General features: G+C 53.7%; 1 protein-coding gene across 5 annotated transcripts in view; it reads right to left on the minus strand.

Annotated features, from left to right (window-relative positions):
• Positions 1-9333: 9333 nt before the first annotated feature.
• MBNL1 (muscleblind like splicing regulator 1) overlaps positions 9334-25062 on the minus strand; it is a 58997-nt gene continuing 43268 nt past the window's right edge. For 2 of the 5 annotated variants that reach the window (XM_054282723.1, XM_054282724.1), the window contains exons 5-11: positions 21931-22188; positions 21007-21060; positions 20058-20211; positions 14122-14157; positions 13339-13433; positions 10366-10440; positions 9334-9592 (exon numbers count right to left, since the gene is read on the minus strand). In XM_054282723.1, the coding sequence (XP_054138698.1) occupies positions 10384-10440; positions 13339-13433; positions 14122-14157; positions 20058-20211; positions 21007-21060; positions 21931-22188 (654 nt within the window). In that variant the 3' untranslated portion in view covers positions 9334-9592; positions 10366-10383. The remainder of the gene's footprint in view (positions 9593-10365; positions 10441-13338; positions 13434-14121; positions 14158-20057; positions 20212-21006; positions 21061-21930; positions 22189-25062) is intronic. The other 3 variants (XM_054282726.1, XM_054282725.1, XM_054282727.1) reach the window with 3 other exon arrangements.

A 25062-nucleotide genomic window follows, 5' to 3' on the forward strand; every position in this document is an offset into this window, starting at 1 on the left:
AATACCAGTGGGGCAGGCAGAGCCGCTGGTACCTGGGGCTGTCCCGCACCTGTCCCCCAGCGGCACTGTCCCCACCCTGGGCTCAGAGCGTGTCCCAGGAGCTGTCCCTGGGCTGTCCCCCAGCGGCACTGTCCCCACCCCGGGCTCAGAGCGTGTCCCAAGAGCTGCCCGAGCCCCTCGGAGCACCTCCGGTGAGTGGCTCTGGTTCCTCCCCGATAAAGCCCCGCACATTTCTGCGTTATCGCGCAGTTGCTGCCCCAGTGCGATGCAGGAATGCGCGGCGGGGAGCGCGGGGTGCCCGGTGAGCATCACCCGTGCCCGGCCCCGCTCGCTGCTCCTCCCGGGCCGGGCACGGGACCGGCCCTGCCCCGCCACCCTCTGCCAGCCCGGGCCGGGCTCTCCCTGGGCTGCTTTGGCTGCTCTGGCGCTTTTCAGATGTTGATTTCCTACAGGCACAGCAAATGGAGCTGCAGTGCTCCGCGGACAGATCCCCTCGCTCTCAGGCCTCTGCCACCCAGCAGGAGCCTGCAAGGAACATTTAATTACAGCAAATCCCCGCGTGATTTGCAAACAATTTTTATTTTAATTACAGCGCATCGGAATTATATTTTTAATGGATTGTACGATGCTGTGGTGATCCCCACCCACTTCCAAAGCTCAAGAGCACATTTTCAGATCTCCGTTAGTTTTTTACCCGGCACGAATGTACAAAGACAACAACCCGCCTGCAGAGACAGCCCCTGGCCGGGGTGGTGCCCACAGAGGGGCTCGGGCACTGCGGGACCAGCGCCGCTGGCGCCGGGGCCGGCTCTGCGCGGGGAATCCGTGCGGGAGCGCCCCGCTGGCTCCGTGCGTGCCTGGGCTGCTCCCAGAGCATCGCTGGGGTCTGGGGTGGGGGCGGGACCGCAGTGACCCCGCGGCTCTCCCCAGCGCTGAGCTCCGGGGCCCAGCTCCGAGCCGAGCCCACCCCTGCCGCACCCTCTGTCCCGGAAGCGCCCGGTCCGACCCGGGAGCGAGCCCGGGAGAGGAAGGGGCACGAGAGACCCCGCTGGCAAAGCCGCAGGACACGGCAGCAGCTCCAAACTGCGGGTTCAATGCTCCTGTCCCCTTCCTTTCGGGGAGAGGGCGGAGCCCAGCCCGTGTCAGCCCCACCGAGGCTCACGCAGCATCCCCGGGCAGCGGCGGGGCGGCGGCGGCGCTCGCCGTTCCCGGTGGCAGCGGCGGGCGGTGGGCAGGCACCGCGCACGGGGGCTGGAGCCGCTCCGAGCTGCCGAGGAGACAGCTGGGCCTCCCCCGAGCGCAGGGCCGGGCTGACTCAGCCCCGGCTGCCGGCGCTGCCGAGCGCGCCCGGGGATGCGTGCCCCCTCAGCCCGGGGATGCGCGCCCCCGCAGCCCGGGGATCCGCGCCCCCGCAGCCCGGGGATCCGTGCCCCCGCAGCTCGGGGATCCGTGCCCCCGCAGCCCGGGGATCCGTGCCCCCTCAGCCCGGGGATCCGTGCCCCCGCAGCTCGGGGATCCGCACCCCCGCAAACCGGGGCTCCTGAGCCCGGTGCCCCCGCAGCGCGGGGCTCCCGTGTCCCCACAGCCTGGTACCCGGTGCCCGGTGCCCCCGCAGCCCGGGGCTCCTGAGCCCGGTGCCCCCGCAGCCCGGCCCAGGTGCGCGGCCCCGGAGCAGCGCCGGGACGCACGGGGATGCTCGGCAGGCAGCAGCCCTGCCAAAGGCAACCCCGGCTTGGCACGGGACCTGCTCCCCAGGCAAGAAGAGACACGAAGCCGCTGACACGTTTCTTCCTGTTCCCTTTGAAAACTGCGTCGGAGCAAGGCTGACAGATATCATGTGCTGGGCTTAACAGATTTCTCCCCAGAATGAGGCTTCGGCTCAGGAGGGGAGGATGGGAGGGCGTACAAAAATAATACAGAATTCTGTTTGCCCAGGGGTACTGCCGCAGCACGCTCAGACAGGCTGCCAGGCCCCTCACCGACCCTCCTGGCCTGCAGCAGTCTGAGCTGGTGCCCCTCGGGAAGCAGCAGCTTGGTTTGTGAGATCATTAATACCCACCGCATGTGGAAAGGATTTGCAAACCAAGTACAAGAAAATGCTGCCCATCTGTTCTGAGTGGGAACCTTCAAAGTGCAGCATCACAAACTCTCGCCCAGGACTGTGGGGAGAGAAAAAGGAGGGAAGAAAAGAAAAAGGGCTGGAAGCATGCCCCTTCCGGCTGTGTGTGTGGCTGGCTGCAGGCTGGAGGGACATTGACCTGCTGGGCAGAGCAGGGGTGGGCACTGCCAGGGGCTGGGGCTGGCAGGGGCCAGGGAGGGGTACCAGGGGCTGCAGCAGGGAGAAGGAAAATGCCCAGAAATATCCAGGAATAGGAAAGGGCCAGGTTCCGTCAGTGAATGTGGAATGACACAGCAGAGGCACGTCAAACACAGAGCAGGGCTCTGGCCATTTCTAACACTGGGTGCTGCCCGTGGGTCATTGCCATGTTAGGGCACCTCGGGGCATGGGGCTGGCCCCATCCTGTCCCCTCCTGTCTGATCCCTGTGCCGGCCCCACAGGAGGGGACAGAGCTGGCTCTGGGCAGCCCCAGCTCAAGGGGGCTCATGGCCCCTGCTGTCCTGATCACCCTGCAACCCCCCAGGGCTGGCTCAGGCTGCAGGATGGGGTAGGGAGATAGAATATTAGAAAATAAAGATCGTGTAGAAAGTAATCTCACCCCTAAGGGGTTGCAGCTGGGCCAATTATCAAAGATTAGGAACAGGCCTGACTCTAACAGGCCACAACTGTACCCAAAGAGAAGAAGAGTGCTATAAAAGAGTGGGGTGGCTGGGTGAGAGTGGAACTGGAGTCAGTTGGCTGCTTTGTGAAGAAGAAACAATCAGCATTCTGAGGAGCTGCCCACAAGACAATATCAAGAAGGTGCGAAACTTTTGTGATAAGGAGACAACAGTGTGGAATCCCTGCAATGAGATGGCACCAGGATGGAAACCCAGGGGAGCCGGTGGCAGCCCCCGGGGCTCAGCAGCGGGCACTGGGCACAGCCCTGCCTCCCTTCCCTGGAAAACGCGGGGCTGTGCCGGCACCTGCCGAGCTGCGTGCGGGAACTCGCAGCTGGATTGGGTTCCTGCTGCCCTGGAAGCAACCTGGTGGCTGGATTCCTGAGCACGAAAACAGATTGGGAAAGAGAGGATTGCTCAATGCACCTGCTGGTGAGTCAGAAGGCACAGAGGCAGCAGGGAAGGACCCTGGGGGGACCAGCCCCTCAATCTGCAGGGAATTGGCGCTCCAGGCTCTGAACCACTGCCCAGGGCAGGGAATTGCCAGGGCACTGGGCTGGGCACGGAGTCCTGGCCAGGTACTGCAGCCAGAGCTGCCCCAGGCAGCAGCACCTCCAGCCCAGCCCGCCCTGGTGACACGGGCACGGCCAGGAAGGGGCTGTCACTGATGGCTGTGCCCAGGGCTCACAGCAACGGGGCTCAACAGGCTCACGGGGAAGGTGTGCGGCACTGCCAGGCCACAGGAGGCTCCTCCAGGGGAAATGACATGGATAACGCCATGAATGACTGGTGGATAACCCCCATGAATGACTGGTGGATAAACCCCATCAATGGCTGGGGGATAACCCCCATGAATGACTGGTGGATAAACCCCATCAATGACTGGGGGATAACCCCCATCAATGACTGGGGGATAACCCCACAAAAGGGCTGCCCAGACCCAGGGTGTGCATCTCGCAGCAGAGACACGCATCCTCCAAACAGCGTGGAGGCGTTTTGGAGAACAGGCACAAAGTGACTGATACTGGGTATGGGGAGAGGTGGATACAGGTGGGCAGGGGGACCCTCAAAAGGGAATGTTGGTACAGGCTCAGGGACCCCCCAAAAAGTTTTATAGGCCAAGTTGGATTTTGTGAATTCCCTCCAGCTCTCTCCTGTGAGCTGCTCCTCTCTCCTCTCTATCTGTGCATCTATTTTAGGATGAAGTTTTCACTTCAGCACAGATGTTCAGAACAGGGTTTCGTGCAGTAACGATATGTTCACATCATTTTCCTTTTTGCAACAGAAACCACAAGCTGAGGAGCTGGAGCCAGCAGCAGCTGGCAGAGCTGGTGAGGGGCACTCTGGGCACATTTCCCCCCCTTTGCTTATGGCTGCTGATGCCACGGGCACGGTGGCCACAGCCAGAGCCCTTGGCCACCACGAGTCGGGGTCTCCCTGGCAGCAGCCCTGGCTGTGGCAGTGCTGCCACCCCTCGGGGCACAGCCAGCCCCCAAAGCATCCAGTGCACCCAATATCTGGAGCAAAACCACCCTCACAATTATTCTGCTTCCTTCTTCCTGCAAGCATTTCCTGCTCAGGGAGCAGAGGCGAACCCTCCCCGGGTTCCTGTTCCTCCCTCCCTGAAGGGCCAGAATCCTCCCCCAGCTCAGAAAAGCCTCCCAGCTGCAAACACAGGTGATCCTTGGAACAAAATCCGTTTATTTTGCTTTTCAAAGCTGATGCAGTTGTCATTGCTGCTCCCGTGGTTGTCATTGTCCTGGCACTGGCCAGCGAGGTGCCACATCCCCTGGGGGTGGCAGGGACACCGAGATGCCACATTCCCTGGGGATGGCGAGCACAGAGAGGTGCCACATGCCTGAAGGGTGGCAGGGATGTGAGGTGCCACATCCTGAGGGGTGGCGGGCACAGCGAGGTGCCACGTGCCCAAGGGGTGGCAGGGATGCAAGGTGCCACATCCCCAAAGGGTGGCAGGGACAGCGAGGTGCCACAGCCGCACTTCCCGAGCCGCCTTGGCCCCAGCTCCTTCTCGTGGCTCTGCTCGGCACCCCAGCTCTGGATCCTGGATCCTCCTGCAGGGACAGCCCTGGGCAGAGCCGCTGCTCCGCGCCCTCTCCCTGCCCTGAGCCCGCAGAGCCCCGCGACAGGCCCGGCCCGAGGGTCCCGCAGAGCCCGGGATGGACCCGGGACAGGCCCGGCCCGAGGGTCCCGCAGAGCCCGGGATGGACCCGGGACAGGCCCGGCCCGAGGGTCCCGCAGAGCCCGGGATGGACCCGGGACAGGCCCGGGAGCCACCGCAGCCGAAGCTACAGAGGAAAATCGAGCTGGGCTCTTTCTGCCAGCCCTGAACACCGGCACTGCTCGACACGCCGTTTGCCCTTGGCAGCCAAATGTGGGGATCAATGAAATGCCGGTGCCATCCTGAGCATGGCACAAAGGGAGTGCAGGGGCCGGGGTGCTCGGCCAGCAGGAACGGGGTGTCCAGGTGCGCTGAGCTGGGAAACGGAGCCAATAGACCTGTCTGGGAAAGGCCAGTTCGTGCTGGGGGTCACAGGAGACACCCGCAATCCCCCTGGAAAACAACTGCCCCGAGGTGTTTCCTTCAATCAATTAAAGTTGTGACGTTGTGATCAAAAATTTTGATAATCAGTGATTTGGGAAACTGGAGGAACTGCAACAGAGGAACCGCAACACGTGGCAACAGAGCTCCCTCTAATGTCAGCTGCTGCCTGGCTGCACCCACCTGCTGCCCCATTCCCTCACCTCCCTTCCCAGTTCGCTTTGTTCGCTGCTCCCCCTTTCCCTGCACCCCCAGGTTTCTGCTCCCCACTCCTAACCCTAACCCTAACCCCAGCTCCCCTCACTCCCTTCACCCTGAATTCCCTGCACGCCCAGCTCCCTGTTCTGCACTTCCCCGAGGACCCAGCTCCCCGTGCCCCCTCGTTCCCCGTGCCCCCTCATTCCCCGTGCCCCCTCATTCCCCGTGCCCCCTCATTCCCTGTGCCCCCTCATTCCCCGTGCCCCCTCATTCCCCGTGCCCCCTCGTTCCCCGTGCCCCCTCATTCCCCGTGCCCCCTCGCTCCCCGTGCCCCCTCGCTCCCCGTGCCCCCTCATTCCCTGTGCCCCCTCATTCCCCGTGCCCCCTCATTCCCCGTGCCCCCTCATTCCCTGTGCCCCCTCATTCCCCGTGCCCCCTCGCTCCCCGTGCCCCCTCGCTCCCCGTGCCCCCTCATTCCCCGTGCCCCCTCGCTCCCCGTGCCCCCTCATTCCCTGCAGGGAGGGCCTGGGGTCCCAGTGTCCCTGAACCTCAGAGGTGTTGTCACAGGAGGGTGACAACAGTGGGGGCTGATCCAGAGATCCTGGTGCTTTTTAGATCTCCCAGGATCTAACAGGAATATCCTCAACAGGTGCCATTTTCATACACATCCTGTGGATGGAACGTGCTGGTGCAGAGAAGCCCCAGTACCAAATAAAATAAATTGTGGGCAGTCCCACAAGTGCTCAGACACGTTCGAGCCTACGTAATGCGGTGGAGCCGCTTTTAACCTGGTAGAGGAAAAGATAATTAAGAAAGAGAACTTTTATTAGGGCAATTTCACTTTATTTTTTCCATACAGCAAGGTCAACTATAGCAGTAATAATAAAATAAGCATAAACCCAAATTGCAGCCCAGGACAGAGTACGTAACTGGAGCAACTACAAGCAAAGTAAGTCTGTGGTTACGTAAGAGCAAACCCAAGCGCGCCCGTCCTTCCAGCAGATGGCCCGGGGGCTGCAGCTCGTTAATTCATGAATTCATTAATCACTGATTGTGGCAGCTCCCAGCCCTGGCACCACAGCACGAGCGGGCTCCTGCACCGTGACAAGGGAACCTCTCCCAGGCTGCTCTCACCTGCTGAAAGAACAGGAGCGCTGCGAGAGAACACGATCCCCTATCCTGCAGCTACGGGTGCTGATCCGTTTGCCTGTCCGTGGTTGAACTCTGTGAATGTCAGTACTTGTTTTGAAGAATCTTTTTTTGTGAACAAGAAACCACTGAAATTGTCAGAAACTGGTTTGAATAGCATATATCTTTAATATATTTTGATACTTTAAACATGCAGTAGATTTTGAATAATGTACGGAATATCTGAGCCATGATTCCCTGGATGGGCTGAAGTACCTGCGGTTTTTTTTTCTTTTTTTCCTTTTTTTTTTTCCTTTTTTTTGTTTCTTAATGATTTTCAGGCAGATTTGACCCAGTGGAGCTTCTGTCAGTCATGAGATCTCGGAAGGATGGCAGATCTTTCCAGCTGAAAAAATCCTGGCAAACTACAAGCTGTCCACATAAAGCAAAGCAACTTTTTGGAAGGGGGATGGAGTGCTAACTCTGTGCCACTTTTGCAAGCAATTTTGTTCAGCCTGTCATTTTATTTAGCCTTAACAAAACTCCTTGTAATTATAGACATTTTTATTCAAAATAAGATCTTACTATTATACAGGTTTCTCTCTTTTTTGACTATATACAGAAGTGCAAAAAGTCAACCTTCGCTCTCGACGTCCCAACTGCAGCATAATCAACCCTCAAGAGTTTGCACACACACACTAGAATTCTTGTTACGTAAACTTTGAGTATTTGGATTATCAACAAAAAGTCCCTTGATCTATTGATTATGCAGCTTATTTATAACAAGGCCTGATATTCAGGGATTTCAAAAAATATTTAAACAATATTTTAACATTTGAAATGGATACAGTAGAAAATAAATTTTATTCTAATATCTAGGAACTAGATTTTTTTTTCTCATAATAACTAATTACAAACAAAATAAATCATCAAAATATTACTCAATTGTCTGCCAGGATTGTTGCCATAGCAACAACTTAACTTCTTACTTAGCAATGATTATATAATTATAAGATATCCATATAAAAGATCTTTGTTCTTTGAATGAAAACTAGACAAGAACTAACAATGACTGACATTCTTACATTGTCGTATTAGATCAGTAAAATAGAAATCATTTAGTTAACAATAATACGAATACTCATAAGACACTACATATAGATTCCAAACTGAGTATGTTATGAAGAAAACTACTTTTTTTTTTTGTATTTTGAAAAAGTCATCAGTAAACTCTAATAAAACAAAATTCTATGAACTGAAATGGTATCAACTGGTAATAGAAAATGAAAACGAGCTAATAAATGTAAGAAATAAAAACTACACTTTTAACAAGAAAAAAATAAGTAAATTCTCTATGGTAAGTCACTACAATAACATGTGAAGTCACCTATACTTTCTTAACACGATTGAAATTACATTGGTATGGGTTTTAACCCGTAATGTAATAATCTAAGGCTTTAATAGATGTACAGTACAATCAGGAAAATCAACACATCATTCTTATCTATAAAGCATCTCTCTCAAGCATAAAAACTCGCGGTAAACTCGGAGTATGGCGAGTTCTAGAACCGAACCCGCGCCTCTCCCTCCCTGCCCGCCCGGGGCCTGGCCCCAGGCAGCCCCTGGCTGAACAGAGCAAAAATATCCTTTACTGGCTGCAACATCCAAACCACAAAAAGGAATTCCTTTGGACGAATCCATTCTTAGAACTTGAATGCACATCTATTTGTTTGTTTTCATTTTGTAAAGGCTTTCTAAGGCTATAAGCAGTTAATCTGAACAAAAAAAAAAAATCACATATAAAACTCACCCGAGTATTAACCCACCCAATTTCTACACTAATTAACGTCTCATTTGTCCTATTTTGGTTTGTCATGCATCTGCTGTCAGTGCTTCTGCGTCTTTGTTTAGAGTCGCCGCGGACGCGGGACTTGATGAATTAAAGTGAAACCCATCTCTGCAAAACATTTATAGTCCTTGTGACTCGAGACAGAGGCTATAAATAGAGCAAAAGAAGTTCCTCAAACATTTGTTACTGTGTCTCAGAAATGGCTTTTCCCTTTGCAGATCACCTTATACAGTAACTATGCATAAATACGACATACAACGCCTTGGGAGAGTTTCTAGGTAATATTGTCCGTAAGGGTTATGCACAGCTGGAGCATCTCTCTGCTGCTGCCCACTGGCTGTGAGGAGCAATTGGCCATTTCTGAGACAGCTTTGGTTTGAAACAGAATGGTGCCCTTTGACTGATCAGTACTCATCAAGTCAGTGAAAACGCGGTTCTGAAAATAACACTGCGGAAATAATACTCTGATGGATGTACAGTCTATGGCACTTCATGAGAATCCTTAACAACGTGGTACTTAAAGCCATTGATGTGCTTTAAAATATACACAGTTGTGGTTTTGCTTGGCACATTCATCTCTGTCAGATTCCTCTCTTCTCATTTCTTACAATCTATTACATTAAAAATATTACTCTTAAACAAAAAATTACTGTGCATGCACGCTCTCGTCTATAATGGCAATTTTAAATACAAGGTGCACCTTTGTTATTTGTAAACCTTGAAAGAAATAAACTTACTTTAAAAAATTATATCTTGGTCTACAGACGTACCAATACATAATAGATGTCTGGTTACAGCATCGTCGGTCTTTCGGGCGGCGCGGGGAGAGCCCGGGAAAGGCGGACGATGCTGCGGGCCCGGACAAGAATCACCTCAGCACAAATACCAATTCAATTTACAAAGTAGATAGGCAACAGTGTGCAGCGGAGTCCCACGGTCTCGCTCCGTCTCGTTAACATGCAATGTGTGATGTCACTGCTGAGGGGTTCCCGGTGCTGCTGGACAGTATTTACATACGCTATGGCTAATGAGCTCGGCCTCTTCCCACCCCGATCCGGCCTCTTCGCCGCCGACACCATCTGGGAAGGGAAGAGCACAAAGTGTTCTGGGCACAGCCAGGACTCGGGTCACACACACCAGCCCCAGCTCCACAGGGGCTGTGTCCCTGCAGGGCAGCAGAACCGTCCCATCCCACTCGAGGCATCCCACGCACCCCAGCCCGTGCCATCCACCCTCCCCGCATCGCTCCAGCACTTTAACAATGTCTATGCTCAGCTGAAAGGAGCAGCTGTGACTAAAAACCCACTGTAGCCAAAGGGTCAATCCTCACCCTCAGAAATAATGCCATTATGGCCAAGGAGGTCAATAAAAACACGGCAGAAATGGAGCACAGGAGAGAGGAAGGTAACACAAAAGAGGAGCCATCCTGGGATGGGACGGCTGCACGGGTGGGAATCTCACAACAACAGGAGAATTAAGTGTTTCCAAACCCAGGAAATGCTGGAGTTCCAAATTTTGAGATTTAAAAGCCATTCTTTCTGAAGAGAACCTGATGGAATCGTCTTCCCCCCAAGTATGCTCTCAGCTCAGTGCTGAGGCCACCACAGACAGAGCATAAACCTCTGTGAACCCTGATTCTGCTGGGTGGGCATGTACAAACTAACACATGATGTGCCACTGGTACCCGTGGGATCTCCCCCCAGAGAGGAATGGCCCCTCAGGGGTCAGAGCCTCCACCCCCAGAGCTTACTGGTTTTATCAGAAAGAAGTTAAAAACATTCTGTCCCTTACAGCAACAAATTGCACACATAAGAGTAAGAAAAAATACAGCAACAACTCATTGGGAACTTACTGTTTGATGACCAAATGTCTACATCTGTGTAACATACTTGTGGCTAGTCAGATGTTCGGCAGATATTATGGGTATCTACAGGTAAGAAATGTAAACAGTGAGTGACAGGTGCAATGAGCCCACCCAGAGGCACAGCATTTGCTACAGAACATCAGTTTGGGAAAGGGATGATCAGCTGTGAGTCGGTGGATTTTATATTGTAACTATGAGTTAAAGTCAACTGAAGTGCTACAATAGCAACTTATAACTGGAAAACACTGGGTTAAGTACTAATGGACAAATATAAATAAGTATTACTGGTTGTTCAGGAAATAGGAGAAGTTAACATCTACAAGTCATGCAGTGCAGTAATTGAAAATAGCCCTTTTTGTTGGCCTACACAAAATTCTGTGCTTTCAGTGTCTCAGATGATGAACTCTACAGTGGCCTCGGTTCAGTGCGATTTTGCGAAGCGTTCACTGCTGTCGGTGTCCTGGGGTTTGAATGCCAAGCCTACGATGCCCTGAGCTGGTGAAGATGCCTGGCAGAGAAGGGCTCTGCCCTTCCCGGAGCGGCCGGCACGCAGAGCCTCCCCAGCAGGGAACAGCCCCAAAGGGCTGGGCTGCACACGCAGGGCTGAGCACGGGGCTCCCCTCGCGGCCCACCTGCCCAGCGTGCCGTTTAACAATCCAGGATCACACAGAGGGCCAGCAGTGCCGCTGGCAGGGGACTGCGCCCTGGCCGCGGGTCACGGTGACACTGCAGCGCCCAGGGGAGCAGACGTGCCCGGGCACAGGGAACTGAGCTGGGGCCGAGCACACAGCGTGGATCTGCACAATCCCAAATGGCCGTGGCACCTGGAAAGACCCTTTTCCCTGATGGGCACCAAGGCTGGCCTGTGAATCTGCCCACTAAAGAGAACGGGGGTTCCTTCTCAGCTAACTCACTGGCAGGTCCTGCTGCTGTTTTCCACCCATGGGCCCTCTCCTCCCCTGGCAGCTCACACATCACAGCATTGCCAACTCCACAGAAACGGGCTCGGAGCAGAATGAAGCTTCTCGTACCATGTTTTCCTGCTGCTGCAGGACAGGCTGCGGCACCCGACTGGAGCAGCATCAGGGGCAGTGCTGTCGAACAGACCAAGGACCTTCCACACCAGCCCGGGCAGATGAAGGGCCACATCTTTATAAGCCTTTGGCATGCAGGCACACGGCATTGGGTGGCATTAAATACCTTCAGCATTGCTCACAGGGTATATACATATATGGGCATATATGTATATATGGAGGTTTGGCTGCAGAACTGCACTAAGGGTGTTATGAGGCTCTGGGGAGGAAAGGCATGAAATGACCAGATTCTACAGCAGAAGGTTTTCCCTGTGGTCTCCCTGGGAAGTGCATGGTTACTAACAGAGAGAGGATTTAAAAATAATGACTTTTTCTGTGGCTGGTCTTGTTCTAAGAACCCTCAGGACATGCACAGGATACAGAGACACACTGAAAGTAGCTGTCTGGTGCAATAAACTACAATATTAAGAGACTTTGGGCATACAGGAGGTTGCTTGCTGAGGTGGCACATATGCAGAGGTAGCCCCACCTATGAACTAGCTTTTCAAAACACAAATTCTTAGGCCAAGTTTAAAGCCCTGAGTGAGCTGTTCATTCAGCAAACACTTCTCAAGAGAAGAACGTGCCAGCTGCTGAGCAGACTAACCTGGGCTGGTTTTGGCATTCTACAATATCCAGGTCCCTTTGGAGGCTCGGGATGTGCATGCCTAGGTGTCACTGCAATGATGCCATTTGGAATTGTATTTTTTGAGAGATGAGGAAGCAGACAGGTTAACGAGGGATGTACAGCTGGGGCAGCACACAATGGTAGTGCTCAACAGGTAAAGGTGCAAAGGCTCGAAGCCAAAGGCCCTGGGGCTCACTCTGCAGCTCTGGCTGTCCTGAGCCAGGAGCAGAGTGCATCAGGTAAGCCTGCCTTAACATTGACATTTACCTGCACAGGAGCGCACCTGCACAACGCTGAGGAGAACCTGGAGCTCCCTTTTCTAAGGGGCACACATGTGATCCCACTGAGCTGGAACCAAGACCTGTGTATCAGACCAGGACTGACAGCTTCCTGGCATGGACAACTAACTGCCCAGCAAATCTCAAAGAACAATTAGCTTTTAGAAGAGGAACAGGAGGCTCTTTAAAATGTTTTTATTGTTTCAGCCAGGTGTTGTGCAGAAATCTGCTTTTCTGACAGCGTCCTGTGCTCAGGTGCAGCTCCAGGCGCTCCTCTGGCCCAGGGACTCATCTTTAGAGCACTGGTTCTGGCTTTCCTGGCAGGACTTCTAATCACTTACGTGGCAAAGCTTTACTCTCATGTTCCTGAAATACATCCAAACACGGCAATGACTGGGGTGCCTACTGAGAAACAAACCCAGACTCCAATGGGCATTTTCTTATCTGAGCTCTGTTCAGAGCAACGGGCCATTGCAAGGAGAATCACAAGGCTGCAAACGAGGCTTCAAGGAAGCCTTTTTGTGTGCGGCCCATGCTCACAGGGTTTTGTTTTACGCTTGGAAGAGGAGAGTCAGAACATGTTTGGACTGCTAAACTCACACTGTAAGGACCTGCAACCCCTCTGCACAAAGACTCCCCTGGCTTTCCCTGAGTTCTGCACTGAAAGGAGCTGTTGGCTCCACAGAAATGGAAATAAATCATGGGTTTGTGTATTATCCCTTGCTCTTTGCATCCCTGAGAACAGAAATAAGCAGCGTGGCCTATAAATGTCAAGACTGAGTCAGAAACTCTATTGTCAATTATTTTTAGCATCAGAAATGGAACTGCAGCACCTTTGGAGCACAGCTAAGGGCCGATTAGGCTGTGCTGCAGCTCTCTGAGAGAATGTGTAGGCCAACAAGAGGTCAGATCCAAACCCCCATGCTCATTAAAGCACCGATTTCGAGTTGTCTGTAAGGAACAAAGCTGTAAATTAGCAAACCTGGTTGGCTGTGGCTGTTGCAGCGAAGGGAACACTTGTGGCAGATGTTGTTGCTGCAGACACAGTGGCTGGCGTAGCACCGTGCACCATGGGAACTTTCGGAAGGAAAATCAAATAAGCAAACGTACAGAAGAGTGTAGCAGTATGGGACCAGAGCGACACGTGGGAGGGTCATTGAGCATGGTTTACCACAGCAGAAAGCCCGAGACACCATTGCCAGCGCGTGACATGCAACCACAGTGCAAAGCAGGACAGCATTCCAGGAGGGAGGGGAGGGAGATGGAAGAGAAAAAAAAGGGGAAAATGCTCGTTACCATCAAATCAAGAAAATCGACACAAACAAGCTTAACCATTTCAATATGAAAAACAACAGGAGAGTTTTTTCAATGCCCTTACATTTACAAATTTTTGTCCTTTAGAAATTCAACCCAAATATTAACTGCTAACAGAAATTAATCTCGTAGAAGGACAGAATACAGCTACGTGGTTATGGTAAGATACAGTCTTTAGTTAACACAAGATAGGTTCTAAACACTGGAACTCATAGTCCAGTCAAAATCCACCAAGGAACAATGTGCAATTAAAAACTGCTGTACAAAATTAACATCTACGTGTCCGTGTCAATTAAATAAAACAATCACATTTAATTGACAGGTGTTAGTGCAGGAGGCTCGGGGAGATGGACCGGCACGAGGGCTGTACGTTAAATCTAGCAGTGGATTTTGAGGGTCTGTGAGCTGCACCACAGGTTTAAGATAATCAAGAAACAAAGCTGGCACCTACCAACACTTGTAGCGGGTGTCATGCACAATATTGAGCCTGCTCATCATGCATTGCAACAGGAAGGTGGATTTGGAAAGGGAAAAGAATTAAAACAACCCATCACACGTGTAATTAGAAATTTCATTGAACAAAGAAGAAAAATTGTTATTACGGGCACAGTGGCATGTAACTGTCAGCACAATCAAACCACACAATAGCACAGTGATCCGTTAGCACGAGGCCCGGGGACAGGTGGGGCTGTGCTGGGACCCTGCTGGGCCCTGCACGGCCAGGAAAGCCTTCCTCAGCTCTAACTCACAGCTCCTGGAACCTTCCTGCCTTGGGACACAAGCTCGTCTTCTCAGATCAAAGGAGATGCTTCCAACTCGCCCTGCCTGGCGCCTGCGGTCCCCAGTGCAGGGACCAGGGACCAGGGACCAGGCCCTGCTGCCCTTGCTGGAGCCAGCCAGGCAGATGGGCAGCGGGACAGAGAGAGCCTCTCCTCTGCTCTCCTCTCCTCTCCTCTCCTCTGCTCTCCTCTGCTCTCCTCTCCTCTGCTCTCCTCTGCTCTGCTCTGCTCTCCTCTCCTCTCCTCTGCTCTGCTCTGCTCTCCTCTCCTCTCCTCTCCTCTGCTCTCCTCTGCTCTCCTCTCCTCTCCTCTCCTCTCCTCTCCTCTCCTCTCCTCTCCTCTCCTCTGCTCTCCTCTCCTCTCCTCTCCTCTCCTCTCCTCTGCTCTCCTCTCCTCTCCTCTCCTCTCCTCTCCTCTCCTCTCCTCTGCTCTCCTCTCCTCTCCTCTGCTCTCCTCTCCTCTCCTCTCCTCTCCTCTCCTCTCCTCTCCTCTCCTCTCCTCTCCTCTCCTCTCCTCTGCTCTCCTCTCCTCTCCTCTGCTCTGCTCTGCTCTCCTCTCCTCTCCTCTCCTCTCCTCTCCTCTCCTCTCCTCTGCTCTCCTCTCCTCTGCTCTGCTCTCCTCTCCTCTCCTCTCCTCTCCTCTCCTCTCCTCTCCTCTCCTCTCCTCTCCTCTCCTCTGCTCTCCTCTCCTCTCCTCTCCTCTCCTCTCCTCTCCTCTGCTCTCCTCTCCTCTCCTCTCCTCTGCTCTCCTCTCCTCTCCTCTCCTCTGCTCTCCTCTGCTCTCCTCTCCTCTGCTCTCCTCTCCTCTCCTCTGCTCTCCTCTGCTCTCCTCTGCTCTCCTCTCCTCTGCTCTCCTCTCCTCTGCTCTCCTCTCCTCTCCTCTCCTCTCCTCTCCTCTCCTCTCCTCTCCTCTCCTCTCCTCTCCTCTCCTCTCCTCTCCTCTCCTCTGCTCTCCTCTGCTCTCCGAATGGTCCCTGTGCCCTGAGCAGCTCCCAGTGACACCCCACAAGCCCTGCTCAGCCTTCTGTTCTACACTGTAGGATGTATTTCAAGCTGCTGGTGCCTGGGCTCACAGCCCCAGCTCCCTTCAGGCCACACACCTGCAGAGTTCTGCCCTGCAGCCAGAGCCACAGCAGGAAGGTGATTTTAGGATCATTCTGGCATCATTTTAAAGTACCACCAAGCTGGCAATTCTCTTTAAGTTACACAGCAAAATGCCTTCCACCAGATTGATCTCACAATCTTCTATTTCTGCTTCCAAGATGATAAGCATATACTGATCTTCCAGAATATCCATTTTAATAAGTTATTTACTTTTTAATTTAACAAATAACATTTATTAACACTGTTAATGATAAGTGACACAGCAGAAATGGAAACAACCTCTGAACTCCAGGAATGAGGTTGCAGTGGGAATGGAAACACATCCTAGCATGCTGGCAGAGGCAGCCAGGCAAGGCTGCCCCTGTGACATCCCAGGCTGTGCTGGGGACAGGAAATGGCCCCGGCCGTGATGCTCAGCCTCAGGAGCATTCCACCATGCAGGGGAGAAGTCAGGCCACTCTAATTACTGCTGGGGCCAAGGTTATCCTCTGTCACTGCTGTATCTGTAAGGCAAGGGCACCATCCTGTTCCCTAATTCCTCCTCTGTGTCAGGGAAGAGACTGGAACACTGGCAAAGAAAGGGTAAAGGAAGGGCGCCTCTCCTGACCTGCCCTGGCACAAATCACGGCTGAAGCCAAGGGAATCTCCACAAGATCAAAGAATGGAGCAGAATTTGGCTAAAAAGTACAAACAGTAAGCAGAACTGCTTTCTTGGTCCCTCTTGTGGGCTCTCCGTGGCATTAACGGGGTTTCAGAGCAGAAGCTCTGAGCTGTGGCTCTGCAGAGGTGCCCCATGCACACGGCTGTGCATCCTCAATGGTCCATCAGCCCAGGCACAAGTGTATGTTACACCTGCTACACATGGGCTGGGTGTTATACCCACTCTGAAACATCCCTGTAACACTCTTCAGTGAAAAGCTCCAAATTCCAGTCTGAATGATCATCATTCACATTATGACCAGTGCCCACAGTTTTGAAAGGGAATTAAAGCAAATGAACATGAGGCAGAAAGTGGAATGCCTGCTGGGGTGGCATAATTCCCAAATAGAGATATTATGCTTTATGACTCTCTTACCAGTAATAAAAATAATTTTTGCTATGATCCTAATATTCAGCTCGACTTCAGATGCTTTGACTTACGAATGAGAACACATGAATAATGAATGTTCACTTTCAATGTTCCCTGGCTGTTCAGCACAAGGCAGATTTTTAATTTGAGGATGTTCCGACTTAAATGACCACAACTTCATAACCAGATTATTTCTGCAACACAATAAAGCTATTTCTATAAATATTCTAGGTTTACTGTTGTTTTAATGATTTTTTTCTCTTCTCTCCCTTGTATTATTTCCCTCAGTCTATTTTTTCTGCCCAATCTAACGCCTAATTAAAAACAACACTCCAGCCAGCACAAGCACTCCTGTGGAGGTGAGCAGTGGTGTGTGGCCTTTCCCTCCCCAATGTTTTGGGGGACAGCAGTGGTTTTGCTCCCAGGGAGGAAAGTCCCTTTAGGAAAGCCTCTGGGCACTGTCCCAGGCAGGAGCAAGGGAGTCTCTGGTGCTGAAGCTGCAGTAATTGAACAAATACACAACGGGTTAACCTGACACAGAGGGAGCTGCAGCCTTTCCTCACTGGCTCTGGGGTTCAGCTGCCAGTGCAACCCTGCCCCTTGCAGCTGCACCACCCCACTCCTGGGAGCATCCTGCCAACCTTGCTTCTCAAGCCAGCCTGGTCACCTGGGGACACACCTGGGGCAGAGCAGCTGCACTCACACCCCTGAGGAGAAGGGAGCTGAGGCACAGCACGGCCCCAGGCACGGGGCAGGATGTCACAGCAGCCCCAGGAGCACTGCAGCAGCCCCAGGAGCACCGCAGGACAAGGAGCAGCTGAAGGTCTGAGCACCTGGAGCTCTGCACGTTCACAGAGGGTCACCCAATCTGCCAAGGTGTCCCCAGCTTGGGGACCCAGGGACCAAAGCCAGGCACGCAGAGCCTCCTGACTCTAGGGCACACTAACTGCCCTCATCTCAACAGCACAAATGCTCCTGGCTCTTTCCTGCCCTGAACCCCCTCTCAGCCTGGGGACAGCTTCCAGCAGCCACGGTTTTGGGGACACCTCAAGAGGGGAGCTGTGCACAGAGGGAGCTTTAGCTGAGAGAGGTGATGTGAATGTCTGAGGAACATTTCATCACTTGAGGCGTGCTGGAGTGCATGCCCACTCCCAGGCATGGATGCTCCCTGATTGTGATCACATCCCTGGCACACAGGCAGCCAGAACAATGCCCCACAGCTCAGAAGAGGTACCTGAGGTTTCCTGCAGTATCACTGGGAGAACATGAGCAGTGAGGGGCCCTGCAGAGGGGAGGGTCCTGCCCGGGGCACAGCCACCCTGTGTGGGTTCTGCAGGTGTCCTGCCCTCCAGCTCTCCTGCACGCTCTGCCTGAGGCAACTAGAACACAAATGAGCACTCACACCTTGGGTGTGTGAACCTGAAAAACGTCACTTTAATGGAGAGGCCACTGAGCTGCCCTGGCCCTGCTCCGTGGCCGTGGAGCTGGGGGCACCCACGCTCCGTGCTCTCCGTGGCTTCGCAGGGACAGATGGAGAAACTCTGTGTCCACGAGACTGTGCCCAAACAGGAACTGATCCCGGCTCATTTGAAGCGGGATAAACTAAAAACGGCAAGAAGCCAAAGACATTTTTCAAACTTTTTGGAAAGTACTGGACTACTGGAAAGCTCAAATTGCAGCTATCTGAAAAATATAAAGAGAGAATTCATAATAGCTCAGGCTAAAAACTCCCTTACTTTTATTGTGTAACATACACTACACTCCAGTGGTCAGGAAAGGTGTAATGAAGCTCAAGAACCACTGCCAAGCTCCTGGAGGTTCCAGGGTGGATCTGCTGGAGGAAGAGCTGAGGTATGGTGTGTCAAGAGCCAGTGGGAAAGACCCCAGTCTATGATGAGGTGCAGATGGGGTCTGGCACACACAAACCACAACCCCAGCTCCTGAGTTCCAGGGGGAAGTACAAATGCAGCTCCAGCATTTCCAGAAACCATCCAGCCCCTTGCTGCTTTCATGGAAGCCAGAAAATTGCAGGTTACAGACTCCACTGGTCATGCTGTGCCAAAAGAGATCTGTGAATTGTTTAACATTCACAGGAAGGATTCTGAGTCTATCTGGACGGGGCTCTGAGCAGCCTGCTCCATTGGAAGGTGTCTCCCCATGGCAGGGGGTCTGCAATGAGGTGGGCTTTCAGGCCCTTCCCAACCCCAACCATTCAGCAGTTCCACGAGCCTGTGACTGCCTATGCATTTGTATATGGATTTTAATATGAGGGCTAGGGATCTGACCTGCAGCTTGCCCAGCCCTTCTTGCTATTGACTCCAGCAAGCCTTGCAACATTTACCAATACATTTCAGTGGCTGCAATGCATTTTTGCATTATTAAAATGCACTAGATCAAGAAACTGATTTTGTGCCATTTAAAGTACACAAGTTGGTTGCATGCCAGATCAAGACATAATAGTGAAGGGCACTGTACTGATCTCCTGGGAACATACTTGCCAAAGATGCTCTGGATAAAATCTTTTAAATTTTTGGGTAGAGATTGATTAGCTGTATTTCTTCCCCTTCCCAGTCTGCATTATGAAGGGCTGTCCTCACAGACTCTATCCCATTTTTGAGTACAGATCTATCAGCTCTGCACACTCCTGGAATGATGGTGCTGCTTTAGTGTGGGTTCAGGATTCAGCTGTGTAACCAAGGGCAGAAGCTCCCAGGACATAGTGGAGATCATTTCTCATGCAGTGCCATCAGCAGAACCAAAGCACATACTCCAGCTTTATGTTCCATCACTAATCCTCCAAAAGGATTTCTGCTTGGTCCATAGTACAGGCATCAACTCCTCACCAATTACACCAGGACTCTTGGCTGAGAACAAAGCACTTGGCTTTACTCAGTCTAAGACCAGCCCTGAGACATCAGTGGTGGATGCCCAAACTGTGACAGCTTGTGTAGGTTTGTGTTTCTCCACCTGTGAGACTGCCTGTGCTGCCTGGGATCACTGCACCCCATTAAAACCTCATTAAAAAACCCCTTCGTGTGTGTGTGACGCAGAGCCACCACTGCCAAGGCCAAGGGGCTTACAGGGAAACAAGCACAACAGCTGAGGGATGTGGAAGGAAGAGCAGTTAATCCAGGGAAAGAGGAAGGAGAGAGGAGATTTCAAATTCTGATTGGGGTGAGAGAGCACGATGCTGATTTTGTGTTAGACTGGAAAACACCCACCCAGCTTCTGCGAGGAGCAGAGAGAAGGCAGCGTGCCCACAGGCAGCCCCTCCTGTGCCCAGGGGCACTGCTGTGCCCTGCCTGGAGGGGCTGCCTGTGCCTGGCACAGCGGCCTCAGCACACAGCACACAGCACCAGCGACCTGCAGCTGCGTCCTGGTGTGCTGCTCAGAAACGCCCCGCTCCCGCCCCTGAACAGGCCAGCGATGCACTTACCTGGTGGGAGGAAGGCTGTATGCTGCTGTAACTGCATGTTGGCAAGAGCTTGCTGGTATTGGAAGATACCAGTGTTAAAGACTGCGGTGGCACCATTGGTTTTTTCAAGCGCAGGCCTCTTTGGTAAGGGGGGAAGTACAGCTTGAGGAATTCCCTGAATGGTGGATGGGTATAAAAATAAAGTCCAGTAACAAAAAGAAAAAAAAAAAAAAGGGAGGGGGTGGGTGGGGTGTGGAGGAGGATGGGAGGGAAGGGGAGAGGGAGGGAGGAGAAAAGGAGAGAGAAAAAGGAAAAAAGAAAAATCAGTAGAAGGCAAAATAACCGGGCAGCACCATGTTTCTCCATGAGCAAGCAAGCGGCATAGCAGACTGAACTACCAAATAAAAGGCGAGGGAACAGCTTTCCAGGGAGCACTGTTTGCCTACCACTACAGCGGCACAGGGAGCGGCGCGACGGCCGCCGCGGGCACCGGCATCAGTGCCACGCCAGGGAAAGCTTCGGGTGGGCCAGGAGCGAGGCTCTCGGGGAAGCAGCACTGCTAGCTCCATGAGGATCACACGTAGAAGCCATGTTAATAGTCACCGTCTGGAGCGGATGGCAGGGCCGCGGTGACACCCCAGCCCCCGGGCCCCAGCGCTGCCCGGGCATGCAGAGCGCGCCGCATGCCGGCCCCGGCCGCCTCCGCGCCACCAAGCCATGCCAACGCCCCAGCGCCGGCACCCGGGAGGGACAGGGACGGGGACGGGGACGGGGACGGGGGAGGGGACGGGAAGGGGCCGGCGGGGCGCGGGGGCGGCGGGGAGGGCACCCAGCCTGGCCCGGCCGCCCGCACGCCCTGCGCCGGGGACGCGGGGAGGGAAACCGGGATGTTCCATCGCTACACATTAACCCCAAACTCGACTCTACGATACAGCTACATGCCAAGCTAAAAGGTGAAAGGTCATAGTACCAGGTCAAAGGTTGCCTCGAGGGGTCGCTTCAGTGATTTGACAGCCGACTGAGTCTTAATTAGCAGGCAGCGAGCACATGATGGCAATGGCCAGTGGGGTCAAGCGCATTAACATAAACAGCAAGCAGAGGTGCGTCATGGGGGCAGCAGTGCATTTGGGGAGGTGAGAAAAAACAAATAAAAACAAATCACCGGATGCCGTGTACAACGGTAACAAGACTAGGCATGCACGGGCCGGCGGGCAGGGCGGCGGGGCGGCAGGGGTGCCCGCACGGCCGGGCTCACGCGCGGCCTCCGCCTCGCCCCGCCGGCCCCGCCGCCCCCTCGGCGCTCCGCTTCCCACACCCACGGGCTCAGCACAGGCGGGACCCCCTGCCACCACAGCCCCCCGCGCTGCCTCGCCTCGCCAGCACGCCGGCTCCTCACGGGGCCAGGCCCGGCCGCTGCAGCTACGGGCCTGCACCGCGACCGGGACAGCCACCGCCAGCCCGCGGGGACACGGGACGGGGACGGCGGCAACACGGTAATCCGCTCCGAACTACACCTCTACAAACACGGGCTTGCAGAAACTAAACACGGGTTTATCTGGCTGTGCAGCAGGACAGATACACATCTGCCCACACACACAGATGTACAGCCAACCAGAGGCGCGAGGAGCCCACACGTACAGACACGCGCACACGTATGCACGCACAGAGGTACGCACAGAACTCTGGACATCAGCAGGCAAAATTAGTCAAACACCTCAATGGTCCGGAACCACTTCACGGCACATCTGGCACCACATGCTGAGAAAGCTCATCGCACCGGGTAGTGACCGGGTCCCCAAGCACACGCACCCTCCTCGGCAAGGACAAACAAACACACATCCACCATTGCCTCTCCTCAATGTATGGCTACGTCCACAAGCGCTCCCACACTCACCATGGCAGCTGCAGTCGCTGCTGCTTGGGCAGCTGCAGCTTGGTTAACCTGGTACTGGGCAGCCTTGATCTTGGCTTGCAGGTGTGCGGGAGGGTGAAAATATTTGCACTTTTCCCGGGAGCACCTCCCTTTGATGTAATCCATGCAGACGGTGACGGTGTTGTCGTTGGTGTCAATCATGGCGCTGTCGGCGGGGTGAGCGAACCGGCAGTCGTTCTCTCCCCGGTTGCAGTTCCCCCGCTGGTACTCTCGACACACCTGTGACACCAGGAAAAGAAAGACACTCACTTTGGGTGATGGGTGCCGCAGGCACGGCTTGGAGCAGAGAAAGCTTTCTGAAAATCCGCCAGAGCATCACGAGGAAGGGGCCTGGCAAGGCGGCGCACTGCAGGGGGATGGAGGGCTCAGGCAGCCAGGTCTGGCTTCTCCAGAGCCACTTCTGATGTGGAGCATGAAACCCCACGGTGGCCAGAGCCAAGCACACAGCAGGTGTCACTCTGGCTCCCACTGAGCTGCCCAGGGGGCTGTTCTGTCTCCTGAAATGTGCCGTGGCTGCTCTTGGGCACCACCCAAGCACCCCAAGGTGCTCAGCCATGCCCTGCTGTGACCTGGCTGTGTTCCATGTCCTCATTAGGGTGAGTGGATGGTGTGTGGCCACCCCCAGGGAGCCCAACCAGGTGGGCACTCTGTGTCCATGCGCCCCCACGATCCAGGCACCTGCCAGGAGGCAGCAAGCCGAGCCCACGGTGGTGGCACAGCCCCTGTGCTGCCCAGCCACCACCCTGGGGAGGTGGGGAACAGCTGGAGCGGCCACAGCTGGAGCAGCCACTGCTCTCGCTGTCACACGCCAGCAGCCAGATGGAGCTGAGGGCTCACACACTGCAGCTGCGTGGGTGACAGCCCCTGCAGTGTCCCCGTGGGCTCCAGCCAGCCCGGAGCCCACACAGACCCCCAGCCACCCCAGCACCACAGACACAGACTGTGCCACCAGTGGGACAAACACCAGCCCCTCTGCACGCGTCCAACCCTGTGTCTGACGCCCTGACTGACACACTGACACAGGCTCCTGTCATGGTCAGTTCTCCCCAGACTGCAACAAAACACACTTTGCATTCCAGATTTCCAAAGGCCATCGGAAACAAGGGGACAAAAGCAACCGGGTCTGCATAAAAATAAAACCCTTTAGTAGATGGAATTTCCTGTTCAAGGTGGGTGCCTGTGAGCTTGGATCGTAAGTATTTCCTCAAGGACGTTGCTCTGATCCCTGCAACAACCCAGATTTGGTGGTGGTTTGGTTTCCCTTCGCACCAGTCCTGTGGCCGCTGTTTAACCCTCGTGCCAGTGCCACCTGCAAATCCTCCATGGGTATGAACTGACCCCCTGCAGGACCAGGACCAGGACCAGGTCAGCTGTCAAAACATTTGTGCAGGGCCACTCCTGCAGGATCCTGCTCATGGGCTTTTTCACATGGTGGCAGGCTCCAGGTGTGCATTGACACTGAGCCAGGCCCGGCCCCTGCTCATCCCGTGCCCTCCTGCTCAGGGCTCACAGAACAGATTCTGCAGCACAGAAACAGCTCAGGCAAATTCCTGGGCTGGAAAAGATCCACTGGCCTGCCAGGTAATCCTGGAGCCAGATCCCTTCCCTGGTCCAGTCCCCTGCAGTGACAAATGCCAGCCAGCACAACAATCCTGATCGCCCCGAGCTGACCAGCTCCAAGAACTTCTAAGCTGCTTCTTTCTGGCAAAGCATGGCCTGTAAGAGCCAAGCAAGAAACAGCAGCTTGGCTGTGGTCATTCCTGACTTGGGAACGCTTCTAATAGAAAATGATGGCATTCCAACAGAAACAGCTGTTTTTGATAAAGTGTTAGGCAATTCCTTTTTCTCTCACTTTTCTGTTCTTCTTGCTTCTTTTCTAGTTCACTGAAGAACCACACTTTGTTCGAGCTATTTCCTGCAGGGGAGGAGTGTGAGGAAAGCTGTGGAAAAGCCTGAAGCCATGACATTTCCATCCTGAGATGCAGATTCCTTACAGGAGTGGCTGAAAGCACTGGACACCCAACACCTGCACTCTCAGTGTGAAATCCAGATGAAAGCAATCCCACTGCTAGTATCAGTCCCTGACCTCACTTCACCAAGACTCACATTAATTCAGGAGACACAGTGCTGCCCGACAGAGTGTGGTGTCTGCCTGCATCCCTGAAAACCCCAGGTGTGCCTACTGAGAGCTTTCAGCCTGGGAACAGCCTGGCTCTGTATGCCACAACGTGTGCTGACTTAATTCCTGCCAGAGTATATCACTCGTGAAAATAAATATTTAAAATTCTAAGCAGACCCAATCATACTCCAAGATTAGATGCTAACATCATTGTGGTTATTTTTCTGCAGGACAGTTCATTCCAAGGGAGAGCGAGTGGAGCCTTATAAAGCTCTGACCATGCCATAACAAATGGCAACGCCACAGCTGCAGCTCCCTGGAAGGGCAGGTAGACACTGCTGGCTCCTCTGGGAGGCAATAGCCAGGTCATGCAGAATCCCCAAAATCCATTCTGCATTTCTACAGCCTATAAAGAACATTCAAATATTTTGCTGTTCATAAAAACTACATGCTTGTTTAGTGTTTGGATACTAAATTTGGATACTCCAGATCAGATGACCACTGTACTGGAAAGCATTTGCAAATTATGTTCTCACCTACATGTTTCACTGTTTAAACTGAATTTGCAGAAGGGAAAAACAGTATTGTGACCCTGAAAGTGCTACTCTATCATCTCCCTGTCATGCAGAGGAGTTTGGCTCAGCAGTGCAGCACTTCTCTGAACAGCAAGAGAATGCAGCATCCAGAGGGACAAATCCTGCCCACTGAGGTCTCAGACGACGTCAGCTCCCTGTGCACAGCAGTCACAGCCTGTGGCCAGCAGCAGGGCTGCCTGGAGGGGCACACAAAGGGGTGCTGCTGCTTCCCGGGCCGCCTGGGGACAACGGTACATCCTGCTTATGGCCAGGATGCTTTTGAGCCCTCATGTCCCACCCTGACCATCCATGGGCACTGCAGGGCTAGAAGCACAATCAAACACAGCAGCTGATCTTGGCCGCACACCCCAAAGGGTTCCCACCATAGGCATCCTCCTC

This window comes from Melozone crissalis, unplaced genomic scaffold, assembly GCF_028551555.1.
Source record: "Melozone crissalis strain CALT ecotype California unplaced genomic scaffold, PUWL_Pcris_2 ptg000034l_1, whole genome shotgun sequence".
Taxonomy (NCBI): Eukaryota; Metazoa; Chordata; class Aves; order Passeriformes; family Passerellidae; genus Melozone; species Melozone crissalis.